Here is a 27,254-nt window from a genome sequence, read left to right as displayed (position 1 = left end):
ACGTACAAAGGGACATACGAGCGTGTGAATGAATGAGTGTTTTGTATATATGTACAACAGGCGCAACCACAGGCACTTCTTTTGTCAGGAAAAAAAAACAATCAAAATAACTATAACCCAACCCTCTCGATAACAGACATAAACGATATTCTGTTGACGAGTGTCATTGTAAACGAGCAAGATAGTAGGTGTCTGAAGGAGCAAGAGAGATAACTCGTACGATTTTGTATCCTTCAATGGAACTGCAGAGTGACCTCCTAGCAATTTCTCAAGGTTGTTGCCCACACGTTTGTTTACACGTGTTCAGTTTTTCAGTTTTGAAATTTTTCCAGAAGCTGGCAGTGAGCGATTATGAGAAGGATGAGTGGAACCCTGACTCCCATACAGCTGGCAAAAGCGGCCCTACGGCAAGAAATAAAGATACGTCTCGCAAATATGACGGATGGTGAGAGGGAGCGTCAATCAGATATTGTCACACAGAAAGTAAATTAGCACCATTATTTTTATGCAAGTTAAGCTTGAGTTGCTTGACTGGCCTGATATGTCGAATCTCCACACGTGTTCTTACATGCCTGTCTATTAATCACCCACCCCCCAACCTTCTCCACCTACGGGACCGTGACCCATGGGCACTAACCCCAAAATCTTGTACTGTCCTGCTCTGCGAAGTTTTCATTTAAAAAATGTAAATGTAATTTTATTTCTTAAAAATCAACTTTTAACCCACTCCAAGGGACATAAAAGTCGCACCTCTCTCACACTGACATCACAACCAACAAATTTAGTGACCACTAGTCCTACAATCCTACAATGTAAGACGTATCACATGTTATTTATGTCTTAGTGCAACAAAATATCATTTGATAGGTCTTACGTTATAGGACAAAGTGACCACCAGAGAACGAGAAGTTGACGTAATTTCAGATGCACACTGTAACAGTAAGAACTACTTTGCAAGCTTGATTTTATACATGTCATGACTGTAATATTAAATTGTAAAATTTTTTGCAATTACTATTTTTAAACCTTGGTGATGTCAACAAATGAAGTTCAGTTGTGGAAAAAGACTATGAAATCATATTTAGGTCTTATGACGTTGTTTTACTCTCCTTTGATCAAGCAGAGAATTCTGTGACTATTGGACCCAATTTCACTACTTGGTTGAAAGTGTCTTCCTCAATTTGAGATTTTGGGATATTTTTCTTATTGCTTGGTTTAGATCAATAGCTCCCAAAGTGGGCAGGGTGGTGTGATTACTTTTGGTAATTTAATTGAAACTGACCATATTTATGAGATTGTTGTGAAACTGTCCAGACTTATGCGATTACTGTGAAACTGTCCAGATTTATGTGATTACTGTGAAACTGTCCCGATTTATGTGGTTACATTGAAACTGTCCCGATTTATGTGATTACATTGAAACTGTCCCGATTGATGTGATAACTGAAACTATCCAGATGTATGTGATTATTGTGAAACTAGGTCCAGATTTATGTGATAACTGAAACTGTCCATATTTATATGATTACTGTGAAACTGGAACCAGATTTATGTGAATACTGTGAAACTGTCCAGATTTATTTGACTACTGTGAAACTAGGTCCAGATATTTGTTATTACAGTGAAACTGTTCAGATTTATTATATTACTGTCAAAATGTGTCCAGATTTATGTGATTACCATGAAACTGTGACCAGATTTATTTGATAACTAAAACTGTCCATCTTTTTGTGATTACTGTGATACTGGGTCTTCATTTATGTGATAACTGTGAAACTGAGTCCAGATTAATGTGATTACCATGAAACTGTGTCCAGACTTATGTGATACCTGTGAAACTGGGTCCAGATTTATATGATTACTGTGAAACTGTCCAGATCTATGAGATTACTGTGAAACTAGGTCCAGATTTATGTGATTACCATGAAACTAGGTCCAGATTTATGTGATTGCTGTGAAACTAGGTCCAGATTTATGTGATTACTGAGAAACTAGGTCCAGATTTATGTGATTACCATGAAACTCCAGATTTATGTGATTACTGTGAAACTGTCCAGATATATTATTACTGTGAAACTGGGTCCAGATTTATGTGATTACTGTGAAATTAGGTCCAGATTTATGTGATTACTATGAAACTGGGTCCAGATTTATTTGTGCAATTACTGTAAAACTGTCCAGATTTATTTGACTACTGTGAAACTAGGTCCAGATTTATGTGATTACTGTGAAACTGTCCAGATTTATATGATTACTGTGAAACTGGCTCCAGATTTATGTGATTACTGTGAAACTGTACATATTTATATGATTTCTGTGAAACTGGGTCCAGATTTATGTGATTACTGTGAAACTGTCCAGATTTATATGATTACTGTGAAACTGTCCAGATTTATTTGATTACTGTGAAACTGGGTCAAGATTTATGTGGATACTGTGAAACTGTCCAGATTTACTTGGCTACTGTGAAACTAGGTCCAGATTTATGTTATTACAGTGAAACTGTTTATATTACTGTGAAAATGTGTCCAGATTTATGTGATTACCGTGAAACTGTGTCCAGATTTATGTGATACCTATGAAACTAGGTCCAGATTTATATGATTACTGTGAAACTGTCCAGATTTATGTGATTACTGTAAAACTAGGTCAAGATTTATGTGATAACTGAAACTGCCCATATTTATATGATTACTGTGAAACTAGGTCCAGATTTATATGATTACTGTGAAACAAGGTCCAGATTTATGTGATTACTGTGAAACTGTCCAGATTTATGTGATTACTGTGAAACTGTCCAGATTTATGTGATTACTGTGAAACTGTCCAGATTTATGTGATTACTATGAAACTAGGTCCAGATTTATTTGATTACCATGAAACTAGGTCCAGATTTATGAGATTACTGTGAAACTAGGTCCAGATTTATGTGATTACCGTGAAACTACATCCAGATTTATGTGATTACTGTGAAACTAGGTCCAGATTTATGTGATTACCATGAAACTGGGTCCAGATTTACGTGATTACTGTGAAACTAGGTCCAGATTTATGTGATCACCGCAAAAGTAGGTCTAGATTTATGTGATTACCATGAAACTGGGTCCAGATTTATATGATTACTGTGAAGCTGTCCAGATTTATGTGATTTAATGAGAAACTAGGTCCAGATTTATGTGATTACCATGAAACTCCAGATTTATGTGATTACTGTGAAACTAGGTCCAGATTTATGTGACTACTGTGAAATTATGTCCAGATTTATGTGATTACCATGAAACTAGGTCCAGATTTATGTGATTACTGTGAAATTAGGTCCAGATTTATGTGATTACCGTGAAACTAGGTCCAGATTTATGTGATTACCGTGAAACTAGGTCCAGATTTATGTGATTACTGTGAAACTAGGTCCAGATTTATGTGATTACCAAGAAACTGGGTCCAGATTTATGTGATTACCATGAAACTAGGTCCAGATTTATGTGATTGCCGCAAAAGTAGGTCCAGATTTATGTGATTACCGTGAAAGTAAGTCTAAATTTATGTGATTGCCATGAAACGGGGTCCAGATTTGTGATTACCATGAAACTACATCCATATTTATGTGATTACTGTGAAACTAGGTCCAGATTTATGTGATTACTGTGAAACTTGGTCCAGATTTATGTGATTACTGTGAAACTAGGTCCAGATTTATGTGATTACTGTGAAACTAGGTCCAGATTTATGTGATTACCGTGAAACTATGTCCAGATTTATGTGATTACTTTGAAACTATGTCCAGATTTATGTGATTGCCGCAAAAGTAGGTCTAGATTTATGTGATTACCGTGAAACTAGGTCTATATTTATGTGATTACCATGAAACTGGGTCCAGATTTATATGATTACTGTCAAACTGTCCAGATTTATGTGATTACTGAGAAACTAGGTCCAGATTTATGTGATTACCATGAAACTCCAGATTTATGTGATTACTATGAAACTGTCCAGATTTATGTGATTACTGAGAAACTTGGTCCAGATTTATGTGATTACCATGAAACTAGGTCCAGATTTATGTGATTACTGTGAAATTAGGTCCAGATTTATGTGATTACCGTGAAACTAGGTCCAGATTTATTTGATTACCGTGAAACTAGGTCCAGATTTATGTGATTACTGTGAAACTAGGTCCAGATTTATGTGATTACCAAGAAACTGGGTCCAGATTTATGTGATTACCATGAAACTAGGTCCAGATTTATGTGATTGCCGCAAAAGTAGGTCCAGATTTATGTGATTACCGTGAAAGTAAGTCTAAATTTATGTGATTGCCATGAAACGGGGTCCAGATTTATGTGATTACCATGAAACTACATCCATATTTATGTGATTACCATGAAACTAGGTCCAGATTTATGTGATTACCATGAAACTGGGTCCAGATTTATGTGATTACTGTGAAACTAGGTCCAGATTTATGTGATTACTGTGAAACTAGGTCCAGATTTATGTGATTACCATGAAACTATGTCCAGATTTATGTGATTACTTTGAAACTAGGTCCAGATTTATGTGATTGCCGCAAAAGTAGGTCTAGATTTATGTGATTACCGTGAAACTAGGTCTATATTTATGTGATTACTATGAAACTAGGTCCAGATTTATTTGATTACCATGAAACTAGGTCCAGATTTATGTGATTACTTTGAAACTAGGTCCAGATTTATGTGATTGCCGCAAAAGTAGGTCCAGATTTATGTGATTACCGTGAAAGTAAGTCTAAATTTATGTGATTGCCATGAAACGGGGTCCAGTTTTATGTGATTACCATGAAACTACATCCATATTTATGTGATTACCGTGAAACTAGGTCCAGATTTATGTGATTACTGTGAAACTTGGTCCAGATTTATGTGATTACCATGAAACTGGGTCCAGATTTATGTGATTACTGTGAAACTAGGTCCAGATTTATGTGATTACTGTGAAACTAGGTCCAGATTTATGTGATTACCGTGAAACTATGTCCAGATTTATGTGATTACTTTGAAACTAGGTCCAGATTTATGTGATTGCCGCAAAAGTAGGTCTAGATTTATGTGATTACCGTGAAACTAGGTCTATATTTATGTGATTACCATGAAACTGGGTCCAGATTTATATGATTACTGTGAAACTGTCCAGATTTATGTGATTACTGAGAAACTAGGTCCAGATTTATGTGATTACCATGAAACTCCAGATTTATGTGATTACTATGAAACTGTCCAGATTTATGTGATTACTGAGAAACTTGGTCCAGATTTATGTGATTACCATGAAACTCCAGATTTATGTGATTTCCATGAAATTAGGTCCAGATTTATGTGATTACTATGAAACTGGGTCCAGATTTATGTGATTACTGTGAAATTAGGTCCAAATTTATGTGATTACTGTGAAACTGTGTCCAGATTTATTTATGTAATTACTGTGAAACTGTCCAGATTTATATGACTACCGTGAAACTAGGTCCAGATTTATGAGATTACTGTGAAACTGTCCAGATTTATATGATTACTGTGAAACTGGGTCCATATTTATGTGATTACTGTGAAACTAGGTCCAGATTTATGAGATTACTGTGAAACTGTCCAGATTTATATGATTACTGTGAAACTGGGTCCAGAGTTATGTGATTACTGTGAAAGTGTCCAGATTTATATGATTACTGTGAAACTCCAGATTTATGTGATTACTGTGAAACTGTCCAGATTTATGTGATTACTGTGAAACTGGGTCCAGATTTATGTGAATACTGTGAAACTGTCCAGATTTATTAAGCTACTGTGAAACTAGGTCCAGATTTATGTTATTACAGTGAAACTGTTCAGATTTATTATATTACTGTGAAAATGTGTCCAGATTTATATGATTACCATGAAACTGTGACCAGATTTATTTGATAACTAAAACTGCCCATCTGTATGTGATTACTGTGATACTGGGTCTTGATTTATGTGATAAATGTGAAACTGGTCCAGATTTATGTGATTACCATGAAAGTGTGTCCAGATGTATGTGATACCTGTCAGGCTAGGTCCAGATTTATATAATTACTGTGAAACTGTCCAGATTTATGTGATTACTGTGAAACTAGGTCAAGATTTGTGATAACTGAAACTGTCCATATTTATATGATTACTGTGAAACTAGGTCCAGATTTATATGATTACTGTGAAAGTAGGTCCAGATTTATGTGATTACTGTGAAACTGTCCAGATTTATGTGATTACTGTGAAACTAGGTCCAGATTTATGTGATTGCCATGAAACTAGGTCCAGATTTATGTGATTACTGTGAAACTGGGTCCAGATTTATATGATTACTGTGAAACTGGGTCCAGATTTATGTGATTACCATGAAACTAGGTCCAGATTTATGTGATTGCCACAAACGTAGGTCCAGATTTATGTGATTACTGTGAAAGTAGGTTTAGATTTATGTGATTACTGTGAAACTGGGGCCAGATTTATGTGATTACTGTGAAACTGTACAGATTTATGTGATTACTGTGAAACTGGGTCCAAATTTATGTGATTACTGTGAAATTAGGTCCAGATTTATGTGATTACTATGAAACTGGGTCCAGATTTATTTATGCAATTACTGTGAAACTGTCCAGATTTATTTGACTACTGTGAAACTAGGTCCAGATTTATGTGATTACTGTGAAACTGTGTCCAGATTTATTTATGCAATTACTGTGAAACTGTCCAGATTTATGTGATTACTGTGAAACTAAGTCCAGATTTATGTGATTACTGTGAAACTGTCCAGATTGATATGATTACTGTGAAACTGTCCAGATTTATATGATTACTGTGCAACTTGGTCCAGATTTATGTGATTACTGTGAAACTGTCCAGATTTCTATGATTACTGTGAAACTGGGTCCAGATTTATGTGATTACTGTGAAACTGTCCAGATTTATGTGATTGCTGTGAAACTGTCCAGATTTATATGATTACTGTGAAGCTGTCCAGATTTATATGATTACTGTGAGACTGTTCAGATTTATATGATTACTGTGAAAGTGTCCAGATTTATGTGATTGCTGTGAAACTGTGCCCAGATTTAAGTGATTACAGTGAAACTAGTTCCAGATTTATGCAGTTACTGTGAAACTGGGTACAGATTGGTGATATAACAGTGAAATAAGGTCCAGATTTGTGAGATGACAGTTCTCCATGCTTGAGTACGAACTTTGTTTGAATGTGAATAGACATTTTATAGTCCATAATATAGTCAAGAAATAGAATTTTATCACTGACACAGCATTAAATCTGAATACCAGATATATGTTTTGCTCTCAAGGATGTTTGAAATGTATATTTTATTACAAAAAATACATTGTCACATGGCTTTTATTATACGAATTCATATACCTATGTATTTTTAAAATATGTACTACTATGATAACACCTCATTATATCACAATGACATCATCAAACAAGGCAAACACATAAATTCTGAGGCATTTTGCATGTATTGCAAAGCCATTTCACTACATTATTCTGCAGTTTTATCAAATAGAATTAATATTATTTGTCATGTGATAAACAAAATCTTTCAGATGTGCTACTTTCAGATGAAATTTAGGAACTCATTGAAAAGTTTTAACCCGTTTTTCACCTATGCTCATTAAAGAACAGAATTTGTCAACTTGTTTTGTAGCTGATAAGAAGTCTCGAAAAAAACAAAAAAATTGATAAAAGCGGTGCAAATTAGTGAGATAAGCAAATAGCTGCCTTGTGTGACATTTTGATAGCACTAAGTAGGTAACAAATTTTTTTTGTATCAGACCTAATCGCCCCAAAAGCAATATATCTCATCATTCCACCCTTCAAAAGTAATAAGAAGAAGCTGTCCAAGCACAAAGTACAACGGACTAAAAACATTTCTAATCTGTGGATACACATTGAAAGAGCAATAGAGGGGATAACAAATTTCAGACTCGTGCAGAGTGTGATGCCAATATCCATGGCCTGTCAGTCATCAAAAATATGGAAAATTTGTGTCAGACTTACAGCCACCAATAGTGCTTAAAGAATAACGAAATCAGTTGTCTTTATTATGATCATTAAGGTATTTTGTCAATATTTTGTTTTCGATTTTCTCAGGAATACATCTAGTTTAGAAATATAAGTGTGCAGTCACATACTAATGAGCTAATAACCTTTAGGTAAAATAAGTTTTTGAATTGGAATGATTATATTATGCAATGCAAGTTGTATGTACACTAAAATATTACTACGAATGCTTTCTTCTTGAACAGCATATTCACTCGTACACAGCGATTAACTCCTTTTACACAGACACCTGTCAAACCTACAGTGTGCATAATGTGTCATTTTATTCATATATGCTGAAAACATGACAGTTAAATTGTGTTTAGCATTTTTTTTCTTTTTAAATCACAAGTTTTAACATTTAACATACACCTAACCTATTACTTTCACCAAGAAAATTATTAATATTACCCATTCACCATGTGGATACCTAAAAAAAGTGACTTATGGTAGCTATTCCTGCTAAACTTCTACTCGTCAGTGACATAATAAGTGTTTCATATCCTTGAATGAATGACTTAACAAATGAAAGAAATAAAACTGGGTGATACATATTCAATTATCATTTTTTATCTGATGTTATCAGTGAACGTGTTGCGGAATTTTCTGGCTTCTTTGACACAATAAAATGTTCTTATCTATACATGTATAACTAGTTGACCTTATCGTGTATAACTAGTTGACATTATTGTGTATAACTAGTTGACATTTAAAACATTCAGTGACAGCTTAGAGTGCTTCTAATTTACATTTTATACAAAACACCATCAATCTAATAATGAAAAATAACATTCTATGAAAAACACAAGCATCTATGATAGCTAATAATATTATTCCAACACAAAGGCATGTGAACACATGCACTTACATGTATGCACCATCACATGCAATGATGGATTTAGTCCAGTGCTCATTCTGTGTACTTGCCGGTTCTTAGTATGCATCAGCAGGGTAGATAACTTCATTTTCACATTTGTCTATAGGTATTTGTTTTTCCTCTTCCATATGGAGCATCATAACTTGTTTGTCATATTGAACATCTGAAATGAGCTTACAACAAAGGATATTATAATCTGCTATCATGTAATAAAAACATGTTGTAGTATATGCATATTATAATTTATTGTTATGTGATAAAATACATTGGAAAATATGCATATTATAATTATTGTTATATAATAAAAAATGAAGGAAGATATGCATATTATAATTTATTGTTATGTAATAAAAACACATTGGAAGATGTGCATATGATAATTTATTGGTATGTAATAAAAACACATTGGAAGATGTGCATATGATAATTTATTAATATGTAATAAAAACATGTTGGATGATATGCATATTATAATCTATTGTTATATAATAAAAATACATTGAGAAATATGCATATTATAATTATTTGAAAATATGCATACTATAATATGTAATAAAAACATTGGAAGATGTGCATATTATAATTTATTACATAATCAGAACATGATGAAGGATATGTTGTAATTTATTATGTAATAAAACATTGGGAAATATGCATTTTATAATTATTGTTATGTAATAAAAAATGGAGGGAGATATGCATAGTATAATTCTTTGTTATGTAATAAAAACACATTTAAAGATATGCATATTATAATTTATTGTTATGTAATAAAAACATGTTGGAGGATACATACTCATGTACTAAACACAAATTCTTAACTTTCAGCTGTTGCAGTTACCCAAGCTCAGAAGTAGCCAGCGAGTAAGCCTCTACTTGAATATGACTGATGAAATCCAAACCATTGGGATCCTTCGACATCTTCTTTCTTCAGATCACACTTGCTTTATTCCACATTACAGTGGGTCAGATATGAAGATGGTACAATTAAAATCATGGGAGGATTATTTAAGCCTTCCCGAGACGAAGTGGAAAATCAAGCAGCCAAAGAATACAGATGTTAGACCTGATGCTTTAGAAACAGGTATATGTTAATTGATCATGTAAACAATAAAATCACTTTTTCTTTATGCATGTACTGTGAATTTCTCTATTTTCATGAAGATCAGTTGTTGTGATTTTGCACATTTGTGTAAGTACTTAAATTATAAGAGGGAAGGGGGTTTGTATTTTACTCTCAAATCTGAAAAAAATTAAATGTTTGAAATTTGACAGAAGCATCATGGCTTAAAAGGCTTTCAGCTGTGTACAGATGATGGTCATCTGACATCAAATATGGCTACTGTTGCTGAAAAGAAGTAAAACATTTTAAATGTGCAAATGTTGCCAATAAGCAGTCAAATATGACAGCAGTGACAAAAATTCTCAAAACTACTTCTTTTTAAACACTGTGCAAGATACCTATTTCATCTTACATGCTTGATATGGCATTCGATACAGCTTTTCAGTCTGTATTTCCACATCACACACCCAGATTCAAAATACTCAATTGCCTTCTTTGAAGTCCACACATAGACATTTTTAGACAAGTGAATTAAATTTTACAATCTCAGTTTGTTTTGAATTTCATTCATGCAGTCAAGCTAAAAGTATTTAGAAGGGTGCAAAAATGGGCATGTAATAAATACAAATCACATTAGTTTCTTGTACTGAGTCCCTATACGTTATCAAACTTGTTCTTTCCACACCTTGGAACAAAATATGTACGCAGTTTTGTGTATGTATTTCACCTGGTGGTACAAAAAAATGTTATCTATTTTAACTCATGAATTTATCATTGATCAGAATATTGTATGTTTTATACCAAACAATGAGATATGTCCAGTATTAATGAAGGAAAAGTGTGTGTGTGTGTGTGTTTTGGATTTTTAACGTAGGTTTAACAATTTTTCAACCATATAGCTTCGACATCTGCTGTCTGGCAGTTTATAGTGATGCCTAGCACTGGGGCATCATGTCGCAGACATGTAGCATGATGTCCCACCCAGTCACATTATCCTGACACCAGGCCGACTAGTCCTAAGACTAACCTCTTAATGCTGAGCGCCAAGCAAGGCAGCTGTTAGTACCATTTTTGTAAGTCTTTGATATGACTCGACTGGGGATTGAACCCATATCTAACCACTAGGCCACCGGAGACTATCCTCTGTATATTCCTAGTGAATTAATGCTCTTAGTTTTACTATAGGTATGATAAATGAAATAGAGGGGCTCTTAACAGATTTTTGAAGGGAATGCACCATATAAAGAAAAAGAAACTTGAATGAAGAGAAAAAGGAAAGGCAGGTTTAAATTTACCAAATTTATATTGAAAATTTAAAATTCATTTTTTTGAATTTAATAGAAAAGATTGAAAAATGTATGAACTATATTTATATGGGCCAAACCAGGTGTGTGCTACCTATGACCTGCAGGCTGGATCATGCCCATGACCTGGATTTATCCATGGATATATATAATAGAGCTTGGCTTTAAAAATCAAATTTTCCAGCCCAGGCCCTGGAGGAAGTTGCACATGACTGGGCATGTACTGGCTAGGAGATTCTTTAAAAGTAAGCAAGTGGCCGAGTGGTCTAAAGCGCTCACCGTTACGGATCACTGCCATCTCACCTCTGTCCGCGTCGGTTCGATTCTCGGATTCGGCTAATGTGGTTATGTGAGAAAGCTTGCCAGTAGCTCCTCGTGGGTCGGTGGTTCTTTCTGGGGTTTTTCCGGGTTCTTCCTCCACCATTAATACTGGCCGCCATGTATGGCCTATCTTGTGCTGAAAAGTGGCGTTAAACCCTACAACAACAACAACATAAAAGTAAGCAAAACGCATGTGTATATGATATTGGTACACAAAGCAGATCTGTGGAAATTCCATAAAGATATAGGAAATGTAAAGTTTTAAAGGCAATGTAAATGAACAAGAATGATATTTATAAATAATAAGGAATACATATGCATGTAACTATAGCAGAAATTAACTTGGAACATTTAAACAAATATATGAAAGAACGGGGTAAAAATTTGAAAAACTGACTAGACATAAACATTATTCCTTTATTAATATGATGGGTGTCTTTAAAAGAAAAGTACCAAAAAGGACAGAAAAAATACTCTTGATACCAGCATGCTTCAGTTGTCCTAATGAACAATTTACCAAACAGCACCTTATATTAGAATGTCAGATGTATGAATGGGGAAAGTATTAGGATCAGAAATAAGTAGAGAATGTACGAGTAGAAAATAATAACCTGTTGTACCTAAATTAATTTGTAATTGTACAAATTATGGATATGACTTAGAGGAAAATTAAAAATAATGCTAAACTGAATTGTGACATTCAGAGACAATTTCAAATCTTCCCACCCCCCTACCCCAACTCCTTAAGGTAAAGGGCAGCAACAAGATCAAATGATTTTAGGGACTGATGTTTGGTGGGGGTTGGTGGAAGTGGACAAATTATGGCCACAGAAGAGAAGTATAATGCCCATATCACTTTGTAGCAATTTCCATTATGGCTGGAACCATTTCCAATCCCATCCCCAGCATTATGGAAAAGCATGCCCCATCTCCCAAACGGGAAAATAAAATTTGTGTGTGTGTTTGTGTGTGAGGAAAAATTATGACTTGATATTCCCAGTACCTTCTTAGGACTGAAATAATAAATAAATAAATGCATAAATAAATTGGTAGCAAATATTGTGCATGCTATTATGTTTAAAGAGACTTGAGATGTATCAATCTCCTCATCCAACCCCCTACCTTCACCCACCACACTAGTTTTGAGGGCAAACCCCTCATGATTTTAGACAGGATCTGTTGCAAGCCAGATCTGCTTATATTATTAAGGTGATCTTGCATATGATTTGTTGTACTTGTTGCTGCTCTAGAAACTATTGTTCATACAGTTTAATAAGACATGGTAAATAGATTTTTATAATCAAGATCTTGGTCGTGTTCATTATGAGATAGGATAGCATAGTCTCATTATGCCTTTATCTTTGGGAATTTTTTTTGGAGACTGTATTAAGAAAAGGTTAATTGGATATAAAATTTGAAAAGTTGTGAGATAATTTACTTAGGGTTATCAGGGATGGTCCTGGCTTTTAAAAAGCTGTCGCCAAAAAAATCGCCAACCACAATATTTTGTCGCCAATTTTCAAAAAGTGTCGCCAGAACAAGTAGTGTACATTTTTCCAAGTGTTAATTTAGTCTATTAGTGTAACAGGCGATGAAAATTACAAAAGATGGGTTAGTTAATACTTTAATTACAACAAGCATTAACAAAATGTTACAAAGTGTTACATGAAGATCCGTCGCGATTTTAGGGCTGCCCACTTGTTGAATGCAGTTTCAAAGTCTAATTTTCATGTCTGTACATGCTGATTCTCATGAAATTCTCGAGAGATGAGATGCAGAGTTTATTTCTGATGTCAGTTTTTATGAGGTTCATCTTACTGAATCCACGTTCACAGTCCACAGTGCTGACAGGTGACACCAGTAGTCTATCAGCAGGCCCACCCCACCCCCCACCCCCTTTATGGCTAGCTTCACAAAGCTTGTAGTGAATTGGTTCCTAAATCCCAAGAATGATCACTGAATGCTGTATAAATTTTCTCGACAAGCAAAATAGGATCTCCATTCCCACGAATGAAACTTACACAAGTCAACACCTGGCAATATTGGACTGTATATACATGTATAAGCATAAATTCACACCCAATTTTGGGATTCTTTCACTCCTGTATTTTGAGAAATAAATAATTATTTTTAATTATGCAAAACTGTTTTTTTTTTGTTGTTGCTATTTCTTGTTGCGGAGTTTAAGTCTCTGCAGCTGTAACACGGGATTGATGGCAAAAGGAAAAGATCAATGAGTAAAATGCTGCACTGGCGACATATAATTGTGATTGAGATTTTTTCCATTTTCTTTGTATTTATACACAGTAGTCGGTACTTCAAAGGTTATCAGTTTTCTATGAAGGTTCAGCAAAACTATTGTATTGGTATATGTAAAAAAAAAACAAAAAAAAAAAAACAGAAGGATTAGCCATTCAGTTAATTGTATCTGTTCTATTTGCGTCTTCAGAAGTCGGTCAGTTGTAGGTCTAGTTCGGTAGCATGATTGATTGTATCACAGCATACAGTACTCAGCCCAGATGTCAGCATAAGCAGATTATGATGTAACAATGCATTGTAAAGATGGGGTTGTCAATACTAACAAATGAACAATTGTGTAATAGATTGATTGCAATGCATTGCTTAGTCAGGTTTGTGGCTTCCTTTCGTTCTCCCTTTTAATTTATCCAGTTCAAATCCATGATTGTGTGTACAAATTAAATAACCAAAAAGTCTGTCGCCAAAAAGATCGCCAGATGGGATATTTTTGTCGCCAATAAGGAAAAAAAATCGCAATTTGCGACATTGGCGAAGCCCAGGACGATCCCTGGGTTATGTTCTTACAATACTACATAATTCTGGTCAGCTGTTAAATAAGATAGGCAAGCAAAAATCAGGCTACTTGGGCCTCTTCTTTGCTTTCTGTACACAGATGGACACTCAACAAAATGTATAATACCACTGCATGCACAAATGAGACAAATTTATATCTCCAGGCAGGGATCAGAATTAAAACTGAGAATCATGAGAAAGGTTAAACACCACCATCATGGGCATATATGCTCAGAATGAAAAATCCAATGAAAGAGGGTGTGCAGCCATCTGTACAGTTTGTATGTTTAAAGAATTTGTGTTAAAGGGGATGTGCAACCATCTGTACAAGTTATATGTATCAGTGAGTGTGTAACTGTCTGTACAGTTTGTATTAGCATATGTGACTGTGTATAATTTATATATAGCTAAGACTGTGCAACTATGTACAGTTTGTATGTATCAAAGAGTGCATCTGTGTACAATTTGTATACATGAAAGAGTGCAACTGTAGTATAAATCAAAGAGTGCAACTGTACAATGTGTCTGTATCAAAGAGTGCAATTGTGTACAGTTTGTATGTATCAAAGATTGTGTTCACTTTCTAGATATCAAAGAATGTTTGAAAATATGTACAATTTTTATGGATCAAAGAGTAGGCAAATGTGTAGAATTTGTATATATAAAAGAGAGAGTTTTTATGTATCAAAGAGTGCAACTGAGTACAATATGTTTATATCAAAACTTTTGTGCAGCTAAATCCAAATTGTGTGTCTCAGAGTGCAACTGTGTACAGTCGGTATATATCACAGAATGTGTGCAAACTGTGTACAATTTTTATATACAGTGTACCAAAGAGTGTGTGCAGCTGTATGATTTGCATGTATCAAAGAGTGTGTAGTTGAGTACAAATTGCATGTATTGAAGAGTGCAATTGTATACATTTTTTATGTACCAGAATGTGTGCAGCTGTTTACAGTTTGCCTGTATCAAAGAGTGTGCAACTGTGTACAAATTGTATGTATTGAAGAGTGCAGTTGTATACTGTTTGTATATACCAAAGTGTGTGACTTTATACAACTTGTATATACCAAAGTGTGTGACTGTATACAACTTGTATATACCAACGTGTGTGACTTCATACAGCTTGTATATACCAAAGTGTGTGAATGTATAGGCATTTTCAGTAAGGGTTGTTGTCCCCCCCCCCCAGTAGGAACTCTTCAGTGCATCTTTTGCGCATGCGTTAGCTGCTACTTCAATGTCCATGGGCAACCCATTCATCAGCTGTCAGATAATGCCTGTGGCAAAAACCCACAAGTGTTGTTGCATTTGTAGCAAATTCAGATGGAAGGAAGAAGATGGAAAAACAATATCATTGCACAGTTTCCTGCAAGATGTAAACTACATAGAGTTTGGCTTCAGTGGTCATGGCTAATACAGAAAGATTTCACTTACACAGCTAACAGCCAGATGTGTTCCGATCATTTTGTGAATAGAAGTGGGCCGTCAAAGAGCATCTAGAACCTTCAGTTTTCCCGAACAAGGTGTTTCAAACGTAGGTAAGTGGCTACATTGAGTACTATTATGCTCCATCCATTTTAAACCAGATTTGGCGTAGGATTTATTCATGTTCTATGGTTTTTAATCAGCTGTAATCAATAGCATTGTGTATGCTTTTAAACAAAGTCATATTCCATATTTAACTTATTAAGTGTACTCCTGTCTGTGATGTGTTACATACAGATGTTCAGAGATAACAAAAGTTGTGCATTTGCCTATAGTGTGCTACTGCATTGTAGTTTAATTTGATGTTGTAATGACCTTTATCAACTGTTATATTGTCTTTAAATCTGCTGTTGCCATTGGCACTGTAATGTCTACATGTGCACAGTTACACTATAAATATGGACTAACTGTCCACAGAAAATGCCGTAACTTAACCAGCACCAACTTTTAATTTGCATATTTGATAATTATTTAATTTCAGAATCTGGAGAGTGAAACCTTGGAACTTGGCAATACTGACTTTCAACTAAATGACGCTGAACAACAGAATGATGACCAGGATGATTCATACATGTATAATATTTCAGAACCATTTATAGCAAAAACTGAATCACCTCTGGACACCTCTATACATTTACATGATTATTGTGGACCAATAAATTCAAAAGATATTGCCACCACTCATATTAGCAACCAATCAACACAAACCAATATGCTACTGAGGATAGATGTTTCTACACAGTTTGATTTTAATGAAATGTCACCTGAATATGGCACCCCTGTTAACAAAGTGACAACTGTAGATTGCAGGATGCAGGTTAATTCCCTTGTTTTAACATTTGAGGATATTGAAAATAATGACCAGAAATTGCTATTTTATACTGGAGTCCCAGATTCATCTACTTTCAAGGCATTATTTGATGAAATTAAGGATGATGCTACTAGTCAGAAAGCTCGTTATGGTGCTACAAGGGATATCCAAGACACTTGCGTCTGATAGATGATTTTTTCTTGTCTTGATGCAATTGAGACTAGGCTTGTTACTGGAAGATTTAGCAGATCGATTTAGCATTGGAAGGTCGACATGTGGAATGATTTTTAACAAGTGGATTGATTATTTGTATATACAGTTAGATTTTTTAATCCAATGGCCATGAAGACATGCTGAACATATGCCACTTTGTTTCAAGGAAAAATATCCAAACTGTAGGGTGATAACTGACTGTACAGAGTTACGCATCGAAACGCCTAGTTCCTTACAGCACAAATCTTTGATGTACAGTGATTACAAATCACATATGACATGGAAAGGGCTAAATGGAATTAGTCCAGCTGGGGTTTTAACACTTGCATCAGATTTGTGGGCAGGGAGCGCAAGTGACAAATTGCAAAAGACAGTGCCCTGGTTGATATGTGTAAACCTGGAGATGCCATTATGGCAGGCAAAGGATTCCTTATTTCAGATATCACAATCCCAAAAGGTGTCCATTTCATCATCCCTCCATTTAAACAAAAGAAAAAACAGTTCTCCAAAAGAGAAGTGCAACAAACACGAACAATTGCAAATCTTTGTATCCATGTTGAGAGACATATGGAAAGGATAAGAAAATTTCATATTCTTAAAACTGTTATGCCTATAAATAAGTCACAACAAGTAACATTAATATCGAAAATATGTACACGATTAACAAATTTACAGCAACCTCTTTGCAAAGCAAATTAATATTATAATACTTTAATTTAGATGTATTACAGCAGTCTGTTATGACTATATGCATGACATTACTTCCAAACTTTTTGTGGCAATAATTTTGACTTTTAAAAACACCTGCCTTTATAACAACACATATTTAAAACTCATTTAGTAAACATGTCAGCTGCAGTTTTAATAAAGAAAACATTAAACATATTGTTGTGTAACCTTTTATTCCAATCTCATTGAGTCAGTAAATTACTTGAAATGGCACCTTATGTCATTAATTTGATAATCACTTTATTTCTCTTTCTTGTCATCACTGACCGACTAGTAGAGAGGAACACCTCTAAGTACACGTGTTGTGGACATTTCAGGAATAATTCCTTTCAAGTAGAAAGAATTTAGTTTTTCTACCATAATATTCCAGAATTCTAAATTGAATGGAATGCATTGAATAGATGGTGGTTGCTTCAAAGTCCAAACCACAAAAAATCACACCAGTCCTTGCCCGTAATGGCCATTTGTGCTTGCACTTGAAAATAATATGCATGCTTCCTTTTAAGATTGCACTGCCATGGAGGTCTAATATGCAAAAGAAGTCTGAATCTTGAGCACATTCACTTGGAGATTTAAATTTCCATCTGTCAGATGCTGGACACTTTATTTCCAGTAACCCTGAGAAATCTTGACAACAAGGATCATGAACAACTCCATCTAGACTTGCACTCAAATGATGAAAAAGTGTGTTAACATAAAGCCCACATGGTGTAACATGAAAATCTGGATGAGATTGCATCATGATATTTATGTAAGTTCTCTGGGCTGCAGGTTCATGCTCCCTACCCCATTTGACATACTTGTTATCAAATGATGTATAGCCCATGATAACTTTTACTAAATTGTCTGGTCAAGTAGTTTCTTTATGCATTACCTCTTGGCCAAACTTTGAACTTGTAATTCTCCCTTTGTGGTGTTCCATCCACCTGTTGTTAGTATGCTGACCTCTTGTTCCAAGTTCTATTTTGACACATTGTTCTTTAGAATAGGATATGTTTCTGAAGTGATTATGGAAATGAATTGTGGAGCTTTCAGAAGATAAATCTGTTTTATCAGAAAACATGAAGTCAGTGTTGTCGTTGAGTGTTGGTGTGCTATCTTCTTCATCCTTGATCTTCTCAAAATTGGTTAACCATCCAGCTTTGGATTTTAGCTTTAAGAGCTTTTGTCTGAACCTTTCAACATTAACAGTTGGTTTAATGATGGCTCCTCAATATTATATAGTGAGCAGTGAAAGGAAAGATCCTTTGATTTCTTAGGACTAAGACATCTTTTCCTGGGATTATTCCATTTTGATTTGGCAGAAATCAAAGCATTAGTTCCATCTTTGTTCTTTTCAGATATATCCACCATTGCATATAACATTGCCCCGATATGATTGCAGGCTTACCCAGACTACAAAAAACCAAGTCAAGAAAAAGATCAAGGTCCCTCACTCTTATATATGTATAATTAAATATATATTGAAATAATTGATTAAATTTAACTAGGGGTAGGGTAGGGTGGGGGTATGTTGTAAATGCATAGCCATATATTTTTTCTATTATTCCAATTTATTTTTGATGCAGAGTTTATAATTTTTTTAAACAATATATTTGGGTATTTTTTAAACCTGGAACATGGATATTTAAATAACTCAACCAAAAAGCACAGGATATGCAGATTTATAGTTTAAGCCAATTTGAGAAGATATTAAAATTTTTGTTCTTTTTTCTTTAACAATCCGGGCTTGACATTAACTGTTAATAAAGCAAGTATCACAAGACAAAATATATAAAAATTAAATAGTTACCCAGCTGTACAGTTGCAATCTGCTGAATTCACATTTCCAGTGACTTTAGACAGACTGACCTATACAGTATAATCCTTCTTATCACTGTTTGGTAGTGATGGTATCACTTGACATCTCATGTAACAATGTGAACATTCCTCTGAAACATTGTTAAATTCAACATTGTGGACACGCCGGTCTTGAAAAAACACTTCACTCTTCAACTGTCACTTTGCCTTCATTGTCAAAACTAAATAATTGTAAACATCATTGTCTGTAAAATTAGAAATGTTGCACAGATCTTTCGTCCAATTATTCATGACGACAGCAATGGCACTCTCTCACCAAGAGGAGTGACCAGTTTCTCGGTTCTTGAATTGTGTTGCTGATTGTTTAACGAAACACAATTTACATCTTGTAGGCCTAATGCTTTAATCCCCTTTGCTCACTTGACTAATTCTTCTTTTCTCCTACTAACATTCTGGGCATGCTGTCTCAGGTAAGATTTAAGTTCAGGGATTTTACACCTTTCCAAAGTGTCATCGTTTAAATATCTCATTCTGTTAGAAAAGTAGTCATCATACACAAATTGTACATGAAATTATTTTGACCCCAAATGGTAACTGTATAAACCAACTTTTTAAAAATATAATAAACAAAAACAGAACATTACTTTATAATTGTTTGCCACTCTATCACCACTCCATCTGATCACACCTCACCCCCACCCCTAAACCCATCCTCCCGTAACCTGGCTTACTCTACTCATGGACAGTGGCTAAAGTGACCAATTCCCATGAAAAATGCAACTCCTACACCCTGGGGTACTCTCTCATCATTCTAGCATTGTCTGGTATGTGCAAGTCTGATTGTATTACTATGTCCATGTCATGTTTATATGTTTATTAACTTCTATAATTAGATGGATATGTATGTATGTATGTGTGTATGTATGCAAATACATGCAGTTAAGTCTATATATATATATATATATATATATATATATATATATATATATATATATATATATATATAATGTTTTTGTGTAGTTGTATGTATAAAGGTTTTATGCATACATGGGTGGATTAATGGATAGCTATAAATTTAAGTAAGCAGATATGTGTGAATAAAAAACTAGAAGAAAGATTATTGCTAATTTTGAAGTTGAGAGTACATTATTGAAACAGTTAAGCTTCTTGTAGTTGATAGGCCTTTCATAGATTTACACAGAAATATATCATGTTTCAACATATTCAAAAAATATTTAACATTATCTTTTTTTGTTTCTTTTTTTCGCAGGTGGCCTTGATCTTATCTTAGTACCTGGGTTAGGATTTACAAGAAAAGGTGATAGACTAGGAAGGGGAAAAGGCTACTATGATAGTTACATAAGAAAATGTGAGGAAACTGGCAAGAGACCCCTACTCATTGCCCTGGCATTTTACGAGCAAATTTGTGACACAATTCCAGTTAGTGAAATGGACAGAACAGTCGATGTTGTCTTGTTCCCAGAGAAAAATGAATTAGATTGAGCCTATCTTATTTGTTTCAGAAAAAGATTTTCTTATGTTCAGTGTATTGCAACCTAAGATGAATTTAAGTGATCTGTCAGCTTGACTTTTTATTATTTTAGTAATCAAGAGGTCCAAGAATTAGGTACAGTTTGTATACTCAGGGCTCGAATTTAACACAAATTTCTTTGTAGCCAGAAGGACTAATATATTGAGAAATTTACTAGTCCTGCCAAATCTTTACTAGTCCTGTTCATAAAACAATGTCACACAGCTTTCATGTACGTTTACCGATTCAATTTTAAAGTTTGAACAACCCACAACAAAACTGAATGTTTTCTGTGTGTTTGTTTTTGCGAATTGCATACACCAGTTACACCACATAACGTTCCTTTCCTTGTCATAATTCAGCCATTCCCTGTCTTTTGTTCATTTCTTCTGAAATTTTCCATTATGCTTTTCTTATCATAAGAATTATTCCTCATCATTCTCATTCAACTTTTGCTTATTTTCCAGTGGCTGAACACCTTCTATCAAATACCACATTTTGCCTGTCTTATAAGGAGGGAATTGTGCCTTGTTTTGAAATACGAGATGTTATAGTATAGCTGACGCGAATTATTTAAAGCAAGAAAAGAAATGGCACAGTGTCTTTTATATAAGAAAGAGCAAGAAACACGTTTCAAAACACGTGTCTTTGCCCCCTCCCACAATTAAATGGCCTCGCACTAACAAAGACTTAACTTAAGAGGATGTTCTGCATGATCAAAGCAGTGGCTATTGTAAACACTGTTATAAAATATTAGCACCAGAAGATAATGCTAGTTTCAGCTTGGAAATGGTGTGTTCCCATCAAAGGAAGCCATCTGACACTCGTCGCGTTGTATTTAACAGCTCAAATTACGGTATCATAAGTCGTAAGTTTGGTAATTGTTCCTAATTAATCAAACCTCGGTGTATTGTTGAAATTAATAATAAGGCGGAAAATTTTCAAATCTTAGATGCCCATGCTTAGAGATTTTAATTTCCAACAAATGTACGGCATTCTGCTTGGATATCTACACGTATATTCAATTATTTGTTCATTCTTGTAAGGGAAAAATATAAAAACTATTCTTATCATCATAGAAAAAGTAGTTGTATGGAAAGGATGTGTCAATAACGTAATCGTAATAAATTGATCTAATTCTTATAATTATTTCGATGGAAATGTAAAATATGTAGTTTCCTGTTTGTGACTGTTGGAGCGTTTGGGTAGAGAGCAAAAAAAAAGAACCTTAAACAAAAAACATGCAAACTAATTTCTTTGAATAGTTTTTGCCGTGTTCTTTTGTGTGGTACACCGCTTTGTAGTTTGTTACTGTGGTCAAGTGAATAAAGTGTGATACCATGTCATTTTTTCATTTAATTCGTTAACAGATTAATTAGGATCAATTACCAAACTATAGTTGTTAATGACATGACCATAATTTGCACTGTTAAGTGAAATGCACAAAATCGGATGGATTCTTGTTATAGAAACGCACCTTTCCGAGGTAGAAATTGACTTCATCTTCTCATGATAATATTTTATGACTGTATTTACAATGGCCACTGCTTTGATTCTACAGAACATCTGCAAAGTCAAGTATTTAATAGGGAATGGTGTAAACAAACGCTCACTATTGATAACCAAAACTTACTAGCCCATCAGACTATTAACATTATATGAAAGTTACTAGTCCGACAGGAAATCTGCTAGCCTCGGGCTAGCAGACTACCTCTAATTTCGAGCCCTGTATACTTGTGTAAAAGGTGAGTCAAAAGGAGCAAGAAATAGGTACAGTATATATATATATTTGTGTATAAGTTGAGTCCAAAGGACAAAGAAATAGGCACAGTATGTATACCTGTGTATAAGTTGAGTCCAAAGGACCAAGAAGTAGGTACAGTATGTGTACTTGTGTACAAGTCAAGTCCAAAGTCCAAGAAATAGGTACCATATGTATACTTGATTATAAGTCAAGTCCAAAGAACCAAGAAGTAGGTAAAGTATGTATACTTGCATGCAAGTCGAGTCAAGTCCAAAGGACCAAGAAGTAGGTACAGTATGTATACTTGCATACAAGTCATCAAGTCCAAAGGACCAAGAAGTAGGTAGAATGTCAAGTACATGTACAACTGCAAACTGTACAGATTCAGATATGCCATAATATAATGTGCTTGCAGATCTGGGTCTGTGTAATTTTTAGGAGTATTAAGTAGAACAAGCAGCATAGACCCTGATCTGCCAGTGCATTACATGATGGCAGATTGCACTGTGACTAAAATTGTTAAAGCTATGTTACAAATCCAAATCACACATACACTCAAATTCTGTGTTGTTTGCAATAGGATTTGTACACAAGTATATATTGTACAGTAATTTTGACTGGAAAGACAACAGTTTTTGAAGACCACCTTTAAATAAGACCCTGATTTAGAAGAGTTATAATTGAAGAAAACAGCTTTTATGCATGGATCAGTTCTATTATATAATGTCATAACATGTAATCATTAATGAATAACCATTTTTTTATGGCCCCATTGTAGCATGAGCCCCTTGATTTGGTCCAGTCTTATCTGTTTGCCCATCCATATCAGAAAACTGGTTAGCAGCATTGTGCAAAAGTCACTCAGGTAAATAAATGAAATTTGTATCTGGCTGATCTTTCAAGTCATTACAGCAGTTTTTCATGTTTTTACACATTTATGAACTTTTCCGACTTGGACCTTTTTGACAAAAACTTCGTTAGCGTAATTAAGCAAAGACCATACAAGGTAGACTACTGCATTTCTCCATTGAAATGCCTATGCTCAAAAGCAAACCCACCCACCTCACTTTGTGAAACTTGCAACAGACAAGGCAAGACCTCCAAAAATAGTCCCACCCCCAGTGATCTCCCTATAACTTTCATTGGGGTAAGCATGTGGTTGCATCAAAATGTTTTCAACAGCATGTGTTGTCATCATAAATTGACCAGAATTAATGTCATTAAGAAGTAAAAGAAGTTGGCCTAATGGATAGTGAATTCTGGTTGACCAATTTTAGACCATTCCACTCTCATATGACAAGGCCATTTCCTTGACAAAGCCAGTTGCACCCTTTCGGAAACTTAAACTAGTATTGGGCTAACCCCATGGTCTTATCATAAGAGAGAAAAAATAATAAATACTTATACTCATTGGGGTCTAATCAAAGATGTGTAATGGCAGGATGAACACTAATTTCTAAAATATTGCACTGAAAAATCAACAGTATGAATAATTGTGCATTTTGTTTTAAGTTGTATCTTTATTTCATTTTCATGTATTCAGAATATTGTCAAATTCAAGCGGTGATTTACCCCATATACTTTCAGTTCTAGAATACACTCTGTATTCACAGGTAGATAGATTTTTAGATTTGTATAGCAATTTTTGAATTGTTTTATACACACTTTGAAGTTTTGGACTTGACCTTGTTTAGATGACAATCAAGAACCATGTATGGTAGATAAATGAAATCTGATGAGTTTTTTGTGTTCATATGTAGATGACTCCGTAGATTTTCAGACCAGTTGAGTTCAAACAATTGAGTTCTACTAGTCATAGACAAGAATTTGTGTGATGGCCTGTTGTCCATCATCCATCTGTCATTCCTTTAAACATCTGTTTGCCCTTGATCTATCAATTAAGGACAAGTTTGTCATCTCTATGCATCATAAACTACCTGGAGGACTGCTATAAACTTTACACACACATTCATCTCAAGGTCTGATTAGTCCTAAAGAAAATGGTGCCACTTCGACATCCAGTATGGCCACCATGGAAGCCATCTTGAAATCTTGTTATAGTTACTTTTTCTGAACAGATGGTACTATAGACATCGGGTTTTTCACTGAAAGAACTTGTATGATATCTAGTTGGTCATATTGAAATGTAGTTTTCACTGAAAGATCTTGTATGAAATCTAGTTGGTCATATTGAAATGTAGTTTTCACTGAAAGAACTCGTATGATATCTAGTTGGTCATATTGAAATGTAGTTTTCACTGAAAGAACTCATGATTTCTGGTTGGTCATATTGAAATGTAGTTTTCACTGAAAGAACTCGTATGATATCTAGTTGGTCATAATGACATGGAGTTTTCACTGAAAGAACTCGTATGATATCTAGTTGGTCATACTGAAATGTAGTTTTCACTGAAAGAACTCGTATGATATCTAGTTGGTCATGTTGACATGGAGTTTTCACTTTAAGCCCTCCTTGATGTTTAGTTGGTCATATTGAAATGTAGTTTTCACTGAAAGAACTCGTATGATATCTAGTTGGTCATATTGAAATGGAGTTTTCACTTTAAGCCCTCCTTGATGTTTAGTTGGTCATGTTGACATGGAGTTTTCACTAAAGCACTTGTTCTTATATGTAGTTGGTTGTAAATGAATATGATCCCAATGTGACCTCATAAAGTTTGACTTTTCTTCTAAGAACTACTTCCTGTAAATGGATGGTCATACAAACATTTACAAAAAGAAAAATTAACATTTCAAAATGAGGTTTTAACTAAAACACTATTTTATCGGTATGTAGCTGGCTCTGAATGAAAATAGTACTACTCTGACTCCCAACATGGCACTGTAGTGATCATCATGAAACCCAACATAGCACTGTAGTGGTCATCTATAAAGCCAACATGGCACTGTAGTGGTCATCATGAAACCCAACATGGCACTGTAGTGGTCATCATGAAATCCAACATAGCACTGTAGTGGTCATCCTGAAACCCAACATAGCACTGTAGTGGTCATCATGAAACCCAACATATCACTGTAGTGGTCATCATGAGACCTGCATATCACTGTAGTGGTCATCATGAAACCCAGCATGGCACTGTAGTGGTCATCATGAAACCCAGCGTGGCACTGTAGTGGTCGTCATGAAACCCAACATAGCACTGTAGTGGTCATCATGAAACCCAAAATAGCACTGTAGTTGTCATCATGAAACCCAACATAGTACTGTAGTGGTCATCATGAAAACCTTGTTACTACTACTCCTGCATAAAGAGTGACATTAACATGGGGTTTCCATGAAAACACGTAATATTTAATTGGTTTTGAATGAAATCTTTTATGAAGGAGTTTGGAAAACCAGACCTAATTGACCTTGGGGTTAAATCAAAGGATGTTGCTTGCCTTTTTGTACATACCAAGTTTATAAACACTGACTCAAACATATTCAAATGAACTTTGAGCAGTCTTTATATTTAGCTGCATTCCAATCAAATATTGAAAGCACACTGACATTGAAAATTGTGAGGTCAGAGGTTATGAATTAAGTTTTTAGCTGTACATGCTTGTGAGCTTTATAACAAATAAGCATGAATGGATTTTTTTATGTAGAACAGGATTCTTATGAGGATGTTTGAGTGAAGAGTGAATTTGACCCTTGTCTTTAAATCTTGGTAATCAAATAATTTTCAGGAGCTGAGCATTTTTCTTGGGAAGTCATTTTATCTAACATGGTGTATAATGTACATGTATATGATATCAAGTTATATTCTTTATAAAACATGAAATTACAGGAAATTAAATAAAGAGCACAATATAACAGAAATATGACATTTTATTTCATTTAACTTTATTTTGATTACAATGAAAGGAAATATTATTATAATTGTCTTACAGCTTTCATACACCACACTCAACTTTAAGAAAGGCCTTGTTATGGTTCTTGAAGAGTAGCACAAAGGTTTACAACATAGCCTGCAAAAGTGAGTGGACTACAGAGTCACCATGTAACCATCTGGCATTATTTAATCCATTCATAACCTGATTTGTATTATGGTTAGAGTATGCCTGCACCATATAAAATAAACATTAAATCAATTGTCTTTAGGGAGTGATTACAGATGTACATGTTGTTTCCACCCACATTTAATGTTGACTCTTTTCAAAACCTCAGTACTTGTTCTAATTTTGACTCTTCATTGGGTGCTGACATGCCTTAAACTATGAAGTTTGATACCTTTTAATAGTGACAAGAGGGTGAGTAGTCTTTTTGAGATAAATGAATCCTTCCACTTTGGTTATTTGAGCTTGGATTTCGGCTGGTTCATGTATGACAAGTTTGTTGTATTATTACCTGCATTTGTAGTTTGTTGGGTTCGTGAGGCTCAGAAAAAATATTTTTAAGGGACGCTGCCCCAAAAAGGTTGGTAATCACTGGTCTAGGTATTATCCATCAGAAAAAGAGTAA

The 27,254-nt window shown here is 34.6% G+C and overlaps 1 protein-coding gene and 1 pseudogene across 2 annotated transcripts; both read left to right on the top strand.

Moving 5' to 3' along the window:
- Positions 1-251: 251 nt before the first annotated feature.
- Positions 252-26,612, top strand: LOC149801702 (5-formyltetrahydrofolate cyclo-ligase-like). Its single transcript, XM_089955972.1, has 3 exons — positions 252-483; positions 9,803-10,058; positions 20,785-26,612. Exons 1-3 carry the CDS (start codon positions 352-354, stop codon positions 21,015-21,017), a joined length of 621 nt encoding a protein of 206 aa, XP_089812098.1. The 5' UTR covers positions 252-351; the 3' UTR covers positions 21,018-26,612.
- On the top strand, positions 15,797-17,684 carry LOC149801703 (uncharacterized; annotated as a pseudogene). The gene is made up of 2 exons (XR_016420522.1): positions 15,797-16,014; positions 16,443-17,684. The product of XR_016420522.1 is annotated as an uncharacterized LOC149801703 (transcript).
- Positions 26,613-27,254: the final 642 nt, after the last annotated feature.

This window comes from Sinohyriopsis cumingii, chromosome 4 (genome assembly GCF_028554795.1).
Source record: "Sinohyriopsis cumingii isolate HCF-2022 chromosome 4, ASM2855479v2, whole genome shotgun sequence".
NCBI classification, from domain to species: domain Eukaryota; kingdom Metazoa; phylum Mollusca; class Bivalvia; order Unionida; family Unionidae; genus Sinohyriopsis; species Sinohyriopsis cumingii.
This window is presented reverse-complemented; position numbering and strand designations above follow the sequence as displayed.

Bases quoted from the DNA above. Each gene is read 5' to 3' on its own strand.
- LOC149801702 (XM_089955972.1), top strand. From the start codon at position 352: ATGAGAAGGATGAGTGGAACCCTGACTCCCATACAGCTGGCAAAAGCG. The intron at 484-9,802 runs GTAAATTAGCAC...CTTAACTTTCAG, and splicing joins CAGATATTGTCACACAGAAA to CTGTTGCAGTTACCCAAGCT. The intron at 10,059-20,784 runs GTATATGTTAAT...TTTTTTTCGCAG, and splicing joins ACCTGATGCTTTAGAAACAG to GTGGCCTTGATCTTATCTTA.